The 18,458-nt window shown below is 42.1% G+C and overlaps 1 protein-coding gene across 1 annotated transcript in view; it reads right to left on the bottom strand.

Moving 5' to 3' along the window:
* MAP3K15 (mitogen-activated protein kinase kinase kinase 15) overlaps positions 1 to 18,458 on the bottom strand; it is a 67,311-nt gene that overhangs the window by 4,441 nt on the left and 44,412 nt on the right. Inside the window, exons 16-25 of the mRNA XM_053387094.1 lie at positions 12,294 to 12,427; positions 10,976 to 11,103; positions 8,560 to 8,690; positions 8,305 to 8,410; positions 5,589 to 5,746; positions 4,882 to 5,065; positions 3,883 to 4,060; positions 3,228 to 3,402; positions 2,303 to 2,488; positions 1,487 to 1,592 (exon numbers count right to left, since the gene is read on the bottom strand). Of these exons, the coding sequence (XP_053243069.1) occupies positions 1,487 to 1,592; positions 2,303 to 2,488; positions 3,228 to 3,402; positions 3,883 to 4,060; positions 4,882 to 5,065; positions 5,589 to 5,746; positions 8,305 to 8,410; positions 8,560 to 8,690; positions 10,976 to 11,103; positions 12,294 to 12,427 (1,486 nt within the window). The remainder of the gene's footprint in view (positions 1 to 1,486; positions 1,593 to 2,302; positions 2,489 to 3,227; positions 3,403 to 3,882; positions 4,061 to 4,881; positions 5,066 to 5,588; positions 5,747 to 8,304; positions 8,411 to 8,559; positions 8,691 to 10,975; positions 11,104 to 12,293; positions 12,428 to 18,458) is intronic.

Below are 18,458 nucleotides of genomic sequence, written 5' to 3'. Positions count from 1 at the left end.
AGCTCAAAGTATCAAGATGCTGTCCCGCTTCTTCTACACGAAGGGGGGCAGATACATCCCAGCAGCCCTTGAAGTTTATCAAGCAAAACCTCTGGCGCAGTTACTGTATGGGGCCCAAATCTGGACGGGGAACCACTGCTCCAGTCTTGAGTCTGTCCAATCTAAATTTCTAAGGCAGATTCTCGGTGTCCCCCCCTGTGTTCCCAACGCAGCATTAAGACTCGAGGCCTGCCTTCCATCTGTGGAAACTCGGACTTGGCAGAGAACATTCAACTATTGGCTTCGTCTTAATCTGAATCCACCTGGTCTACTGCCTTTAGTAATGCAAGACTCTCACAAAAGCAAGTGGTTCAAAACCGTGCATCAAAAACTCCTTACATGCGGTCTGCACTCACAGTCCCTATTATCAATGGGCCTCATCAAAGCAAAGAGTCTAATAGGCCAGCGCCTGAAAGACATCGAACGACAAAACAACCTGACCATCTTAAAGAAACTGTGCCCATGGTATACCTATTTTCCCCCTTCTCATTTTGACTCTCCAGCTTCATACTTGTCTAAACTAACCATCCCGAAATACAGACGTGCCTTTACATTGGCTAGATGGGATGTTCTTCCCTCTGCTGTACTCGAAGGTCGTTACCAAAAGACTCCATTTGAAAAACGACTCTGCCCATGTGGAGATGGTAACACGGAAACAGTGTCTCACGTCCTTCTTTCTTGCCCCCTCTACAAAGACCTAAGGAATGAGATTATTACTCCACTCATTCTCTCCAACCCCGGCCGTTCATCAGACATTACACTGTATTTTCTATTATCTGATACGGAAAGTCAGATAACAGAGAAGGTCGCGAGGTACATCGAGAGAGCTGCGAAATTGAGGGCCACCATCTGAGTGACAGACTTGTTCATCCGACGGACCATCTTTTGCCTGTTCTTTTCCTCCTTTTATCTCTATTTTTACTTTTAACTTTTGTACAGCTGTGGCCTGTTGGCTTTGCTAATAAAGTTTTGTTGTTGTTGTATCATCTAGTCAGCAAGCTTTTCCTGAGTATATATATCTTTTTAAATAAAATGCAGCTGTCCTTCCTAGTCCCATTTCAGAAAATACAGGTGCCTAGGGCGTTCCTTGATTTTAAGAAATGACAAACTAATAATGGGCTAATGTGTGGCAACCTTTCAAAATAACAATTAGTGAGGATTTGTAGTGAATGTTTCTGTCCAGACTAATATTCACAAATACGTTGGTCTGTAAAGCACATTTAACAAAAAAATTCAGTGTTCAAAAAAATCAGAACTTGCTTTATGAAAGAACTAGCAGCCATTTACAAGTTTTCGCCAAGTAGAGACCAAAGTACTACTGCAGTTCCAGCACACCAGCAGTACTCACCCTGGGGCACTCATTCCACAGGTTAGACATTTATTTTTACTTTGCTCACATCATATTTAACCATCCCACTTAACAGTTTACTACTTTGCTTTTACTTACCTGGAATGAGAATAGTGACAGCAGCTTGAACAGCACGTCGTATTATATTATCCATAGCAAACATCCAATGAGGTCTGATTAAATGATTCCTTAGTACTTTGTTAACCTATAAGAAAAGTGTCAAATAAAACAGGGTAGTAGTTTGCCTTAAGCTATAAGCTTGTCATTTAGAACAAGAAGTTTGGGTAAATGTAGGATGACAATAAGTCCACTTGGATTAAGAGCTAGAACACATATTGGAACATAAAAGCAGCCCTGCTGGATCAGACCAAAGGCCCATCTAAGCCAGTTTCCTGTTTCTCATAGTGGCCAACCAGATGCCCAGGGGAAGCCCCCAAGCAGGGCATGAGTGAAGCTGTAGCCCAGTGACTGGTATTCAGAGCCATGCTGCCTCTGATCCTGAAGGGATACAGCCTTTGTTTCCACTGTGATGTAGGCACAAAGAAAGCTGTTGCAAAGCAACACCTAAGATACTGTGTTGTACATCAACAATGCACAGATATTCGACTATCAGAGCAGACCCCTTGAGGTATCACGCTGTGCTTCAAGTTCTTTGCACAGAATTGTGCATTGTATGCTATCTTCCAAAGGCTTCCTAGAAAGCAAAAGCGGAGCTCATTTCTACAATTTAGCAGAAGTGAATAAATGCATCTTCTCTGGTCAGCTGCTCCATATGATATTCTACAACTCCTTTGTCCTCTTCTGCCCTCCTCCCAATAGTATAATTTAGAGTTTTAAGTTTAAATAGCAGCAAAAGGTATTATTGATAGTGGGTCCCTCCCCCCACCCCCAGATATTACACTCGGATGAACATACTGCATCTTGAAATCCAAACAACACTAGATGAATCTGATTGATGGAAGTACTGTCAAAGTCCAGTTCAATTTTCAACTTGGATATAGTTGATGCCATAACTCTGTGTTCAGGAGAACGTATGAAATCTCTTAAAATCCCAATTATCTGCTTGATATGAGCAACTGAAAGATGCAGTTCTTCAGAACTCTGAAAAAAAGATGAAAATGCAAAATGTTTAAAAAGGCACATCAGCAAATTCCACCAATGTATGTATGCATGTTTTCAACCTTGCTGTCATTCTGGAAGACACATTTTTACCAATTCACAGCAAGAGCAGCAGAGGGCAGCTTTCAATCAGGCACATCACAAGTAGTTTGATTCATGGATTACATTAGCTCAAGAGAGAGGAAACAGAACATGAGCTAAATTCAACACTGATGTAATCAAACTGCAGGACTGAATTTGTCCTACCAGAGAGCAGCTTTCTGCCATTCAGTCCTTAAGCAAAAATTCATATTACAATCTCTAATACCATGGGAAAGGGGGGGGGGGGCTAAAACAAAAATTGGTTACAGAGGTCAAGGCAACAAACAAGGTGGTCAACAAACTTTAGGTGACCAGTTAAATAATAAGAAGCTCCATTTTACTACTTAAAGGTTGTGATGGATTCCTCTTTGCTTCTCCATGTTTGTAATCTCCACACAATTTTGTGGAAGAGGAAGTTAGGATGAACAGACTCTTCCAGGGTTGTGCTTATAATCCAAGCCAGAGGCCAACCATCCACAGCAGGGATCCTGCTTTCCTCATGCAGGTTCCCCAAGTGATTTAGAACCCTACATGATGAGCACAGCAGCTCTTCACCCCAGACACCCTCCAGATCATGGAGTAGGAAAGGTGGCAGAGCAATAATTTTTACCTCTTCCAAACAAGCGAATGGTCGTATTACCTGTGCTACACATTCTTTTAAATTGGAAGCTACTTGGTTTTGCTCTTCCTTGAGGATTTTATACAGAATTGCACGTCGTTCGCTGTCCTTTCGTAGCAAGAAAAGACCAGAATCCCTTTCCTCAAGTGAAGGGGAAGCACTTCGCTCATCTGAAATGGAGCTGTCGTCGGGAACACTGGGCCAGAATGAGACAGCATTCACAAGAAACTATAAATGACAAAGTTGGAGTCCAGAAGAAAACAGCCCAGTTTTTAAAGCAACTTTCCTATTACTTAAAATTAATGGCTTTTATCTTGTGTGCTACAAAGATGCCCACCAAATCCCAAGTTTTATAGTAGCTGAGAACACAGCTTTCTATGAAACAAGACACTAATTCAACATCTACAGTAAGAAGACAGATTGATCATAATGTGGACTGCATTCATTTGAAGATCCTGCAATTGCTGCTCTTTTTTTGTCAGGGTCTCTTTTTCCAATTAGACTCTTATAATGAGTTTTACTTGCAGGGGCCTAAACAAACCCCATTCAATACTTTACATTTTACTATAGATCTTGTAACGGAATTAGCTTTGAGCATATCATCCCACCTAAACTGTAAGGACAGCTGGCACCCTCTGTGAATCTAACATGCCATTTTGCATAGGTCAGGTTTTACCTTAGTAAATGGGAGATAGGACTCTTTGTCTGAACCTCTGACACGGAGCGCTTTGCCTTATCAAATAGCATGTCATGTGGCATATCAGAGTCTGGTGAGACTGAGCCGTGTTCACTGCTGCTGCTGCCAGCCTGCTCCCCCTGGACTGGCAACGGGAGTGATGTGCTGCGGTTATAATCTGGAGCACAAGAAGAAAAGGGGAATGAATAAACAGGTCCACCTATCTTTTAAGCAAATGAAACAAATGCAGTATAATTAAAATGCAGTTTAAAAAATTGACAAGGTGTGAAATGAAACTACCGGATGCGAAAAAGGTGTGTGTCTGCAAGCTGCAGAAATAAATTGTGATGATTGATGGAAAACCCTTCTCAAACAAACACTAGCAGTGGTTTTTTACCTTTCTAGTGTAGTTCATCTAGGAATTGGGGTGGAAGGGACCTTGTTCTGAGTGATCTCCAAGCACTGAAAGAATTACTTGAGATCCAAGAGCTACTAGCTGGTAAGGTGACATAACCTTGCTTTTACAGCTCATCCACAACTGAAATTTGTGTAACATTACTCTCTTTGTGAAGCCAAATCAGCCCTTGTTCAGGGTTACTAGTTGTATAATTTATTTGCCTTCCTTTTCGGTTTACAACTTGAGATGCCTTACACACCTTAAACTGCTGGGTGCATGTCTACTGAAAATAGGCTTCATTAAAATTTCTCCAAAAAGGATTTGCCAGTTTTAAAAAATGTCATTTTGGAGAGAGAAGAAACCCAGCCCTGAATTTCTTCATCCTTTATTAAAATATAGTGCTCTAATTTCACCAAGTTTGTTATTTATTTAATTTGTTATATTAACACTAGGATGAACCTGCCCCATAAATATTCTTTTCATAGCTTGTTGATTGCTTGGCACATCCAACTAATTTCCTGGTATGTTCAGAACCCAAGATTAAAGAGAAGGATGATGGTTAATGTCTCTACATACAAATATTTTGACTGATAATTCCTTACCTGAAGGCTTGAACGCAATTCTGTTTTTCTTGCCCTTGTTCAACTGTTTCAAGAATGGGTCCTTAAGTAAGTCTGATGCTGTGACACGTTTATTTGGATCAGGTTCAAAGCAGAGCAAAATAAAAGCTCTTGCCTCAGCAGATAGTGATTCAGGAATTTCAGGGTGAATTTTGAACATTCCAACCTGCAAGCAGAAAGGACACTCTGCATCACTCATGCTAGGGCTCATCCACACTTACCTTTTGCCCCCTCTTTCCAGGCAGAGGTGCACACACTTTAATGCTCTTTGTATTTTCTGCCCCAAACTTCCCCCACAAAAACCTGCTCTTTAAAGCTGAATCGGAGCAAACGTCAAGTTGGCCTTTCGCGACGAAAGCTCCAAACAAAAAAAAGGGGGCACTCAGACACAAACCTTTGTTTGTGGGACATAGTAGGAGCCTGTGGAATGATTTCCTTGCTGAGGCATACAACTATCTTTCCTTGAGGGACTTTTAGAAGAGCAGCAAAACACACATATTCCCTCTAGTTCTAACTTGGCTGGTTGTGAAGCAGCTGTAGCTCCCGGCATCCTTTGCATGCAAGTCGTCTCAGATCTGCTATTCCACATAAATTAATAGATGCTGCTAAATAATCCATGTCAGGAAGTATTCTAGCAGTATGGTAATATGTGGAGCGGCGGGAGGTGGGTTAGTACATACAACACTTACTTTGAACATAGCTGCCTGTGGTTCGCCCAGTTCATGAAAGGGAGGCTTCCCTGTCGCCATTTCAATGGTAGTGCAGCCCAAAGACCAGATATCAGCTGGTGCACCATATCCTCGAGGTCCCTTATCAATAATCTCTGGTGCCATGTACTGCAAAGTGCCTAAAGTCATGAAAAAGAATAGGTACAAGTATTATTATTATTATTAAAAATCCCTGAACAGATCACACTTAATATTAATAATAAACCTTTATTGTCACTACACTCCCTGTGTGCAGTGAGATTAAACAAGCCCCCCCCCCATACACTCAGTCTTGTTCATGCTCTGTGTGCTTGTCAGAAATCAATTACACCATTTTCCCCCCATTCAGCAGCCCAACAGCCCACGGATAAAAACTGTTCTTTAACCTGTTGGTGCAGCTGACTATACTTCTTTGCAAAGTACCACACTTCCTTAGGTACTTTGCAAAAATGGCATTTCCCATACAGATGGGCTTAACAGATGGATTAAGTACCAGTGCCAACAACTCTCGGCTATTATACTGCATTCTGTCACAAATTTTCTACATGACTGCCTTGGCTTATGCAATATATTTTAAATGGAAGACAATTTTTCTTAATTTTACTTTTTATCTTTTGTAAACTGCTTTGAGCTTTTTTGCAGTCAAGCAGTGTGTGTGTGTGTGTGTGTGTGTGTGTGTGTGTAAGTGTAAGTGTAATAAATAATGGAAAGTTTGAGAAATATTGGGATGCATAATCGTAGACAGAAATTACATTTTGAATAGTTATTCATTATTAAAAAATAAGTTGCTTATACTATTTACAGCTCTGTTCTTTGCTAGACTATCACTTTTGGGGATGAATGAAGCATTCTCTCTGCCTCTGCAAAAACGTATTTGATTTGATTTCCCCATGTACACATTAAAATGCAGGCCATAAACGTATTGGTTTTGGACCAAGTTGCTCTCTCCAAGGGCTTTCTCCACAATGTTGATCACAGCTTTACTGATTTATTTTTGTATATAAGCAACAGACAAAGAAAACATTGATCTGAAATCTATAACCAAGAAAGACTTATTTCTGAGCTTTCCAAGTACAATACATTCTACAGTACTTATATAAAGAAGATTCTGTACATATATACTCACTGTGCAAACAATACCCATTATCCAAAAGACTTGAATATAGAATAATCTTAATTAATGTAACAAGTAATAGTCATATATAATTACAAGTAAAGCAAAAGCAATAGGCATTGCCATCTTTTCTTGCTCAAATAAACTGCAGCTTTGCAACTGCATGTTTGGACATGAGGGTTGTTCGATCATGCTCATCATCAGTGATAAAGATTCATGGAAATTATAACTAATATCTAAAAGGGGTGGGGAACCTTTTTTAGACTGAGGGCAACACTCTAGGAAACCTGGTGTCACATGCCAGTAGTTGGTAGAGCAAAGAACATAATTTTTATCCTCTTATAGTACATAAAAGAAAGCAGCCTTATTAAAGAAGAAAAAGGGAAGGAAAAAATTGATAACGTAATGTTTTAGTGTTGTGCATTCCTTTTTCTTTATTGAAAGATGAAAACAATTCAGTGGAAAACAAAGCGAGAAGTGTTCTTGTTTTGTACTGGATAAATGATGCAATCCTAAGCACACTTGCTTGAAAAGAAGTCCAAAATATGGTTAGGGTGAAACTGAGAGACTGAAGGCCCCTTTAGACTGGTGGTGTTTTGCTGCTGCAACATGTCACTGGCACAGTAATAGCGTATTAGTGAGGAATTTATGCTAGCCTATCCACACATCATTTACAGGCACAAATGGTGCTGAAAAGTGCTGATTGTATATAATCACCCTGATAACTTCACCAGTGTAAATCAGACAAATCGCCTGGAGGAACTCTGAGTACTTACAGCAGGAGATGCCACAAAATCAGAAAATCTAATGTGGTTTTACAAAAACCAGAAAGGCTTCGAACCTACAGGAAGACCAAAGCGAGCTGATGTGCAATCCCATTTGAACTCCCCCAAAGCAATCTGTCTCTGCAATCTTGTTTGCAGCACTGGCAGACTGCACAGACAACATGATAATCTGGGCAAGCATTACCTCAGATAGTTCCTGTGGGCTATGCACTTTGTACTATCTATATCAGCTAATTAAGGTTTTATAACATTTAACTATTGTATTTACTGTTACTGTGCAGGCAAATCTTCACAACAGAACTGGGTGGAGGCAGGGAAGCAGCTTCTAACTGAGCACAAAAGCTGCATTCAGATGTGGATTTCATACTGTTAGTTTTACCAGTTAATAGTGCTAGCGCTTCTGTTCTGATTTCTAACTTTCCTTTTACACTAACACCTTTTTATGTTATGGACCTGTGGCTTTTTGAGCAATACATATTCTTGTCATGCAAAATCTTAAATGGCAGAAAAGAAATACATGCCAGGATACGGTCCCCAATTTTGCCAATAACTCAATTTTCCGAGTTAGTGGGGTTGCAAATGGATTATTTTTTCTGGAAATAACTGACATGGTAAGGAGTACGGAAGTTCCACTAGATTTCCAGAAGTGACTTTTACATTGTGTGAGAGCTCACATAAAAAGCGAAATGAACACACGTATAAGGAAACGTCGTGAAGGTGGAATAAAATGCCATCTGAGTATAGCCTAATTCTAACCACAGAAGATTATTAAAAAAGAAAAAGTTGTTTCTGTTCTTACCTGTAAATGTCTCTGTACATGGATTCACTCCTGCAAGGCGCTTGGAGGTCCCAAAATCAGAAATCTTTACTACTCCACTGTATGTGTTCACTAAAACATTGTCTCCCTTAAATAAACAAAGAGTAAACAAATTACCAGAAACTTTGGTTATCGGGGATTTTATGAAGCCTTTCTAAAAGAGCAACTAGTGGGATCTTAAACTCTGCATTTCTGTAACACTCAATTAAAAATATAAGGAAGCATGCATATGCTCACTTTTATGTCTCTGTGGACAATCTGGTTCTCATGGAGATACTTCAGGCCCTCTAGGATTTGCTTGGTGTAAAACTTAATTGTGGGTTCTTTCATTGGTCCCCATTTTGATCTTAGTAATGCAGAAAGACTTCCTGGGTTTAGGCAGAAAATACAGGATAAAAAATTATTCTGTCCAGGGTATCAAGGCCTGTAATCATTGAATCATCAGTACAGTACATAAGTAAAATCCCATGCAGAGTTACCTGGGATTGAACACGCACACTTCCTGTATTAGACAATATGTGACTAGCTGCAGAGAATTGAGTCTCACACTTTGTTAACTCTGAGCCAAACTCATATGGCCCATTATACACAGACCTAAAAGAGCAAATACTGTGCACTTACACAGCGTATGGCATATATCTAATGAGATAATTCTAGAAACTAGAGACAGAGTAATCTCAAATCTGTCAGCATTCTGAGGCTAGGTTTGAAGTCACAGTAAACCACAGTTAATGATTTACCATGAATGAACAGGTGGGGTCCTGTTTCCCTCTTCCACTAGCAAAGAGTGGAATCAACAAGCCACAACCCCTGGCTTAGCTGAACTGGAGGTCATGGTTTGCTTCGAAGTCAAAGCTTGTTCTTGGCTTCCCAATTGTGGTTTCTTTGAGTGAAAATGCTAAGCCAGAGATTGTTATTCACACCAGGGGAGCAGTGAATCACAAGTGATCGCAAGGTTCATGGGTAAACTAACTATGGCTTACCATCGCATGTGAAGTGGGCCTGAATGTTTTAGCATTAGCTCTGTCAGTCTGTTAAGGGATCCATTCTAGCAGGCCCTCTAAGACTGCAGGAAATGTACTGAAGCCTTTGCTTGGGAACAAAGGAACCTGCCTTATACAGGGTTAGACCACTGTTCCCTCTAGCTCAGAATTCTCAACACTGACTAGTAGCAGCTCTCTAGGCAAAGCCTTTCCCTACCCTGTATTGAGATGACAGGGCTCAAACCTATGCATGCAAAGTATAAGCTATGAGCTTTCCCCTGGGTCCATGTTCCAAAAAAAAGGCACCTCGTAAACACCGTAAAACTCATTCATTCTTACATCAGGAATATGAATATGGGAAGCAACCACAAGGATTTGCAGAAGCCAAGTTCAGGTAAACAGGGCAAAAAACAGAATCATTGATAAAACCCCTCAAAAATGTTTTTCAGTATATGTTCTGTTTGAGCTGAGACTCAAAGCCTTCCAGTCAAAATTCTTAACACATCATCTTTTTCCATTTGTGCATATCTCTACCAAAGGAACTCCCGAAGGATCATCTTGCACTGAGGGGAGTGAGAAGCAGCAGTAAAACAAGCAGTTTCTTCCCTCCCTTTATAGCTTTTTAAAAATAAAAATAAGCGCTTATTATTATAATAATCTCATGTAAACCACTTCCAGCTTTTCCTGAAAAGCTGTACTGTAAATAAGTAAAATAAATAACCTCTCCCCACTGCAGTGAGAAACTATCCAATTAGGTGGGCCTTATTAGAATGCTGTATGTTCCCAACCATCTGATGTGACCTTATCTTTTTTTCTTTCTCTGTATGCTGGTTAAGAATACAATCCTCTCTCATTTCACCTGTATCTTTCCCCCTACCTGAGACAGCCAGGTCTCTTCTGTTATATTCAGGAGTGTCCTTAAAGATGAATCTGTTCAGCGTCTCCTTTATTCTTCCTTTCTCTCTCTCTTAAGTGCTATTTTTTTAAAAATTGGTAGAATGCTGAATGGTTTTTGGTGCTTTATAAATAATTATGATAGAAAGAAAAGAGAGAAGAGTTTCTGAACCTAACAGTTCTCTCCAGGAATCAGTGTGACGCCTGTGTTTGTAACTAATTACAGTCAACGTAAAAATGCTATTTATGTGAGACTAAATTGCACCAGAATTTGAATATACAGCCTTGATTCAGGAAGCAATATGTGTATGGATTGGGTTCATGCTGATTTAATTATACACAGTCTAAAATATTCTACAGAGGTTTGAGATATGAATCATTCTACTCTGCATGTTATGTTTTACTCTGATTTATGGGTTCGCATATTACAGGGATGGCGCAGTCAATAGAGCATGAGTCTCTTCATGTCAGGGTTGTGGGTTTGAGCCCACATTGGGCAAAATATCCATGCATTGCAGGGGATTAGGCTAGATTACCATTGTGGTCCTTTTCTAACTCTACAACTCTTTTATTCTAAACCTTGGGTTCATGTGAATGTGTGAGCTGCTGGAGAAGAGCTCACAGCCATTTTACTCCTCCTTGATCCTTTCTGCTGCCACACCAAGCTTAGCTAAGGTTTGGTTTGGTGTATTCTAAAGCCAAGGTCTGGCTTAGCATGGCGTGTGAACCAGATCATAGGAAGGTGTCATATGAGGCGAAAACAGTAAGATACAAACCTCCAGGCACCTGTTCCATGAAGATTTTAATATATCCATCTTCAGAAACAGAACCAAGATACTGGACAATATTTCGGTGCTTCAAATACTTGTGGAGGGCTATTTCTTCATGCAGTGGCTGAGAGTATCTGTCAATGAAGAACAACTAAAAATCAGAAGAAAACATACTAACCTAAAATTTCCATGCCACCCACATAAAGATTGAACTTATAAATTGGTAGGTCGGAGGTCCACAGAAAGGATGGAATAACAATGTAAGATAATTAAAAAGCCCCAATATGGTCAAAATCACCTCAACAAACATATACCATGCAGTGAAAATATATCCTCAGCCAGAGCTGGTAGGCAGAAAGCTACAGCCACATTGTTTGCATCTACTGTCTTGAGAGACAATAGAGTGTACCTCCGGGGGTGAAGTCAAACCTCTGCATTTGCAGCACTGAAGTGACCTCCCCAGGGCACAAGTCTGAGCAGTGTGTAATGGAGGTCCTGGGATGCCTAGACAACTAGACACGTGCCCCTCAGCCTTGCTGATGTGATCCAAAGGAAGGCAGAGCAATACATCTGGCACCAGCTGGGCTGCAGGAATTGCTGCAAGGAGGAGTACAAGGCACCATCCAACAGTCCTGGGGACTCCACTCCGAAATTGGGTAGGGTTTACTCCTTGGCCTTTTCTTTGCCCCAAAATATCCCACAAGGCAGCAGAGATTTAGGATCAGAGATATCCTTCTCCTAAATGGGCTACCTTCCCAGGTTGACAAGCCCCATTGGCCCCTCACTTCCCTCTACAGCGCACGCAGAAACCGCCTTCTTGACCGCTATTGGTCTTGTCGGCTCAATCAACCACAGCCTGTCTTCACATGCAGGGGAAATCCCTAACTCACCAAGGGTTTGAGACCCATTGGCTACTGTTCATCTGGTTTAGCCGGCCATTCCTGGGGTGTGGCCACTGTTGCATACAGACCGCTTCTAGGAGCCTCCGGTGAGAGCTGAGAGCAGGGTGGGGCCAAAGGTGGATAAACAACTGCAGAAGAAGCACGTGTCCCCCAGCAGAACTACTACGCCTCCCCTAACACCCCCAGCATATACCATAGCGTAAAGCAGTAGTAACAACAGTGGGTTGGGACAGTTGCAGTTGCTTCTTTGCTTCTCTGTCTGTGAATGACTTATATATTGAATAATGAATGATGTAAGACCAAATTAGGCAAAGCACACTTCATACTTATGTCTGAACTTTAAAAGGTTACTCCTCCTCAGGACTGAAATGAATAACCCACCCCCCATATTTAGTGTGTAAGAATAAAATATCAAGACTCACCTGCTGTCTCTTTCTGGTATTTCCTTGATGGCTATTCGGACCTGATTGCTAAGATCTCTTCCAGCATAAACTATCCCGTAGGTTCCTTTGCCTAACACTACTCTGTCTCCATTCTCATCATAGTCATACTCATACTGAAAGCAGAAAGAAACAGAATTCAGCTCTCAGACACAAAAAACACAATATCAAAACCACCAAACAGATTTTAACATATGCCATTAGCAATGTATTGCTCTAAAGATCAAGAGCTCTAGTAGAAATTGAAGAGCACGCATTCCTTATAATGTTTGCAGGCAACTGTGGTGCGAGATGAACCTACAAAGACTACTTTTGTCTTATAGAAGAACTGCAATGTTCCAATTAACAGGCACTGATTTTTTAAAAATCAATTCTTTAAATATGATATCAGCAGCTGCCCATAAAAAGAATGTGCAACATAAGAGGAATACCTCACAAGTAAAAGATTATTTAATAAAGGGATGAGTCTTTTTAAATCTGAGTGAAGAACACATAATGGGAACAAATAGCGTAAAATGGAAGATAACGTAAATGGGGGCAGGTGGGCAAATACTGTAAACCAGACTCGTACAAGTATGTACAAATCCTCTGTCAGTTAAGTACTTGAAATTCTTCCACAGTTCATTTTGAAAGTGATTGCCAAGCTCCCGGTTTCCACACAGAGTCCTCCAGGGAGGAATAGAAGGAATAGAATAGACTTTATTTGCATAGCCAACAGGCCATTGCATCAAAGGACTACCTTCAGGGAGTACCTTCAGGACTCCAGGGAGGTATTTGTACACCCTAACATGACCTGCCCACTAACTTAGTTCAACCTTTCGAACAGTTTCATTTTTCATGCCTCAGCAGTTCACAGTTCATCGTCCTGTGCTGTTATGTGATATGTGCTATTACCCAAAATGACACAACCAGAACCTGTTAATGTTTTTTTTTAGCACACCCATATTTCACAGCTACGAAACAGTATTCAGCTGATAGCGGTAGCTTGAGGACAGCAACCAGATTTACAAAACGTTAGCCTGAATATCACTGATAGCACATTTCTGACAGAGCAGTTGTTTACCCAGAATTAGTCCTACTGTGTTCACTGTGGCTTAACTCTTAGATAAGCATGAATAGGAACACAGGCTTTGCATCCACAAAATATCTGAAGATAAACATTTCAGTGCAATGGGCAATTCCACAATCTATTCTAATGACTTCATTTTAAAGCAAATTCAAATTGAGAAGCGGGAGGGAGGCAAAAAGAAATAAGAATTGTATGCCCTTGAACACAAATGTTAAAGGTAAAGGTAAAGGTACCCCTGCCCGTACGGGCCAGTCTTGACAGACTCTAGGGTTGTGCACTCATCTCACTCTATAGGCCGGGAGCCAGCGCTGTCCGCAGACACTTCCGGGTCACGTGGCCAGCGTGACGAAGCTACCCTGGCGAGGCAGAGCCGCACACGGAAACGCCGTTTACCTTCCCGCTAGTAAGCGGTCCCTATTTATCTACTTGCACCCGGGGGTGCTTTCGAACTGCTAGGTTGGCAGGCGCTGGGACCGAGCAACGGGAGCGCACCCCGCCGCGGGAATTCAAACCGCCGACCATGCGATCGGCAAGTCCTAGGAGCTGAGGTTTTACCCACAGCGCCACCCGCGTCCCGCAAATGTTAAATGTTAAAAAAAGTAACACAAATGTTACTTTTGAACAAAGAAGGAAAATTTTCTAAATGATGTGCACACTGATGTCAAAGAGCTGTTCAAATTAGAGGATTTTCATTGACATCTTACTCTAAAGTACAGACATGCAGATATATCAGCTAATTCCCACTTAGTCCAGAGAAACCCAAAACATAGCCTTGGCTTCTCTGATATTTGCTAACTAATGTCTCCTTTTAGGCTGCAGATATATTGGAATGCTACCTAGAAGCATCCTATATTACTCAACTCTCAAGTAATACTTGATCCAAAGGACTGAGGCATTTCAAACTTTATGGTTTTGTTGCTTTTCTCGAACCTTTCAAATAAATGTACCGTATTTTTCGCCCCATAGGGCGCACCGGCCCATAAGGCGCACCTAGTTTTTTGGGGGGGAAATAAAGGGGGGGGAATTATTCCCCCCCCCCCAAGGCGTGAGGCTGGGAGCCCTCCCGTGGCTTGCGCAGCGCTGCCTCTTATCCCGAAGCCCCGGCATGCTGAGCAGTCGCTTCGGGTAGCTTTGGGATAAGAGGCAGCACTGCGGAAGCTGGGGGAGCCCGGGGGGAACTCCTGCGGGCTCCCACAGCTAGCGGATAGCTTCCTGAAGCCTGGAGAGGGAGAGGGGTTGGTGCGCACCGACCCCTCTCGCTCTCCAGGCTTCAGCGAAAGCCTGCATTCGCCCCATAGGACGCACACACATTTCCCCTTCATTTTTGGAGAGGAAAAAGTGCGTCCTATAGGGCGAAAAATACGGTATGTTATCCCCTTGAGCATGCAAGTTGTGGGTTAATAAACATTAAAAACAAACAAACCCAACCCACTCGTAATGTGGGAATAATGGGAACAGAGTTTCATGGCATGTCTGGTTGAACTTATGTATCTCTGTGACAATCTTCTTCTTCCTTATTTTATCCACTAGACTTACATGGAAAACAATAACTACTGTAGAGTTGCGAAATATGCCTCACTTGTAATGCAACTTTTGATCCCTTTGTAACTAGAATTTACAAGGACTGGATTTGGAACATTATACATGGAAAGCTGACAACTCTACCACTAACGTGTCCCCTCTCGTTGCTATTTATGAATTTAGTGCCCTACACTGTTTTCAAATTAATCTGCCATATCATCCATGACAAAGCTCCCACATAAGGGTGTTTCTGTCTTTTCTCAGGTACCAATGCATTGTCAAATGGACTGTGGGGATAGAATAATTAAATGCTATTAGTTCAGTACACAATTAATGCTATTAGTTCAGTACACAATTATCCATCGTCATGTATGAAAATCGTAATTGTACAAACAAGCAGTGGGGAAAAGTACTTTTCTAATCCTTAATTCCAGTAAGCAATTGCAAAAATCAGAGATTCCTATAACTGCCATACTTTTTGGATGAAAAGCTTTAAGTGTGTAACTCTCAAACTCTGTTAATAATGTGATTTTCAATACATTTCAAGCTCCATTCCACAAAACTCCAACATGTTTCTTTCAAAATATTTTACCCTGCTCAGACAAACAAGAGATCCGAGTAGCAATAATAAACACATAATATGTAAAAATATCAAGTATATCAAACATTATTATAGAGGAAAGATATTTCCTCCTGTATCTGATGCTTAGATATTGGATTCTAATACTACATACTTGGGAAAGGGGATTATTATTCAGATAATAGGCTTAATAACATCCAAAAAGGTCGCATTATGCAGGTGTTTTTTAAACAACAGGTGGATGAATAGGCTTGGGCTACGCAAACAAGAAAACATTCTCTACAAAAACCTACAGTTTATTTGCTGAGTTTCACTTATCCATAAATAAAAATGTTTTCACATGATGCTCTCTTCCTGAATTTTCCACATTTGCTTAATTTATACAACTGTAGCATACACTTCTGTGCCATATTTACATCATTTTAAAAAAATTTGCAGCGGCATGCTAAAACTCCGTGAGCACAGAATTCTGATAAACTCTCACCTATCACATGACTGCTTCCGCCTGCTGCAGTTGTGGCAGACTGCCATCAGCTTAAGTGGCTGCCATGCTCAAAAGGGTCATGCAAAGAGCTCCTGAAATGTGACCCTCAGCTGTCACCACTTCCTTGATAGTTGACAGGACATTTTCAGAGTCAGAAAAGGACAGTTGGCCACAGAGCCGTCTTTCCCATAGGGGTTAGTGGTCCATTGCGCCAGGGCGCCGGCCTCTTAGGGGCGCCCCAGCAAGTGGGGGAGCTGCATGGTTTTGCCAGCGGCCTCCCCTTTCCCTGCACCCGCCAGCTGCGCCTCACCAACCATATGGCTGGCGGGCGTGCAGCTTGCCTCCCAAGTCTCCGCAGGAGGAGAGCAATCCCTGGAGCGACTTAGGATGGAAGCTGCGCCCGCCAACTATATGGCTGGCTGGCATGCAGCTCTCTCTCTCTCTCGCCCGCCTACCCTGTGGGAAGAGGGAGGTGGGCGATGGAAAGGGGGAAGCAGAGCGCAAGGAGGAGGAGGAGGAGGAGGAGGAGGAGAAGGAAGGAAGAAGAAGAGAGGTGCCCCCCCCCACTTGCCCCTTTTCTTCCTCCTCTAGCTGGCCGGGGAGCCTCCACGCTGGGTTTGCAGCCCTGCTTGCAGGGTCCCCCTGCCCATCCTGTTCAGCTACATCTAGCCTGAGCCATGAGTAGCAGCAGCTGCTGCCCTGGTTTCTCTCTCCCCCCCAGAATCGTGCCCTGTGTTTAATGTTACAGGCAACTCTATCCTGGGAAAGGGAAGCCTCCTCCCTTCGCTTTTCTTCTTCTTCTTCTTGGGGGGTGGGCTCCTTCTCTGCCCCCCCCCATCAACAAGGTCCCTAGGGGTTGTAAAGCAAGCCAGACCATTTAGCACCGACCCCATTCATTCCAGCAGCTGGCCATCACCCACTCACGCCAAGCCCTGCGAAAAATATCACTATTATTATTATTATTACTAGTAGTACTACTACTACTACTGCCCTCCACCCGTAGATATCAGGGCGGCTCACAGCCTGAAACTACGGTACTAAGCACATGCTAAAAACTAGAACAAAGGCAAACCAAACCAAGCCAGCAACGCTCCTTCTCCCTTATTTGTGAAACAAGCCTGTTAATTGACTATCCAACTAAGATCAATGCAAGCTAAAAAGCCTTGCAGGGGGTTGGGCTAGATGACCCGCAGGGTCCCTTCCAATTCTACGTTTTTCTGAAAAACACACACACACAACTCAACTATGGTCCCTCTCCAGTCTTCACCCCAAGCAACTGTGTGTCAGCCTTGCTCCCCAGAAAGCCTTGTCTTGCTACCTGTGGTTTTCAGTCTCTCATCAGCCCCCTCCCCCCAATCTATTCATATTCCTTTCTCCCTAATCTCCAATATTACATTTTCCTCTGGTTGAGACTTAAATGAGAAAGCGCTAATTCCCAACTGTGTTTCTTGCTGCAGTCCTACTGTCTACTCAGAAGTAAGGTCCTATTAGATTCAGCAGGGCTTACTCTCAGGTAAGTGCAGTTAGGGCTGCAGCCTTTGTGACCCACGTTTTGGGTCCTTTTTAGGTTCAGGATGTCACTGCTTTACACCCACACCCACCCTCACCCCACCCCCCACAATATTTAAAAACGTCAGCTTTGTACTTAAACACAAATTGGCTGGGAACTTCATTGTGTGTGTCTTTATTAATTTATTTAAAGAACAACAAAATGGTGATTGCTTTAACTTTTTGATATGTGGTGATTTGAATCATGATGAATTAGAAGAACTGCTGAGTCTTGAATGAGTCTTGCTTTGGAATTGAGGACTTCATTAGTTTTTCTTCTGCCTTTTCGTTTTATTTTGTTCTATGGGCTTGTTAGAGATAATGTGTAAGCGTGGTGTCAGCTCCCTAAAAAAAAGGTCAATAACTCTGGGGAACTAAAAGGTCAACAACTTTGGGGTCCTCCCCCCCTTAAAAAAAGGTCAACAACTTGGGGGGCACCAGAGGGATCTTTGCACCACAGCGCCGGATATGCTTAAGACGGCCCTTGTTGGCCAGGCTTTCTCCTAGGGCCTCATGCATTATAAAACATCGAGAAAGTCAGTGTCTTATGACCTTTCCATACTTACCATTCATACTGGCACAGTTGCTGTGCATCCGACATTTTTAGGAGTGAATTTGTAGCTGACTGTCCACATCTTTGGTCACACGTTGCTGTTATTAGACAGTGTGTGAGTGCAGGGTTTACACTAATGGTACATTGTGCCCAGATTGATAAAAGTTCTGTAATGTTAGGCAGATCCTTTATGTGCCCTTGTGTTCTTCCAACCAATAAATGTTGGCAGTTATGAGCATGTGCATGCAGTCAGCACTTCAGCATGCTATTGTTTCTATTTAATGCCTAGTATTCCAGAATTCTAACCTTGTGGGAGTACAGTAGATTAGAAAACCGACTACTTGCCTGCCTGAGCGAGGGCAAACCTGGTTATTTTGTCTGCAGCTAACGAT

This window comes from Podarcis raffonei, chromosome 4 (assembly GCF_027172205.1).
Source record: "Podarcis raffonei isolate rPodRaf1 chromosome 4, rPodRaf1.pri, whole genome shotgun sequence".
Taxonomy (NCBI): Eukaryota; Metazoa; Chordata; class Lepidosauria; order Squamata; family Lacertidae; genus Podarcis; species Podarcis raffonei.
Note: the sequence above shows the minus strand (reverse complement) of the source record. Positions and strands in the feature narration are given on the sequence as shown.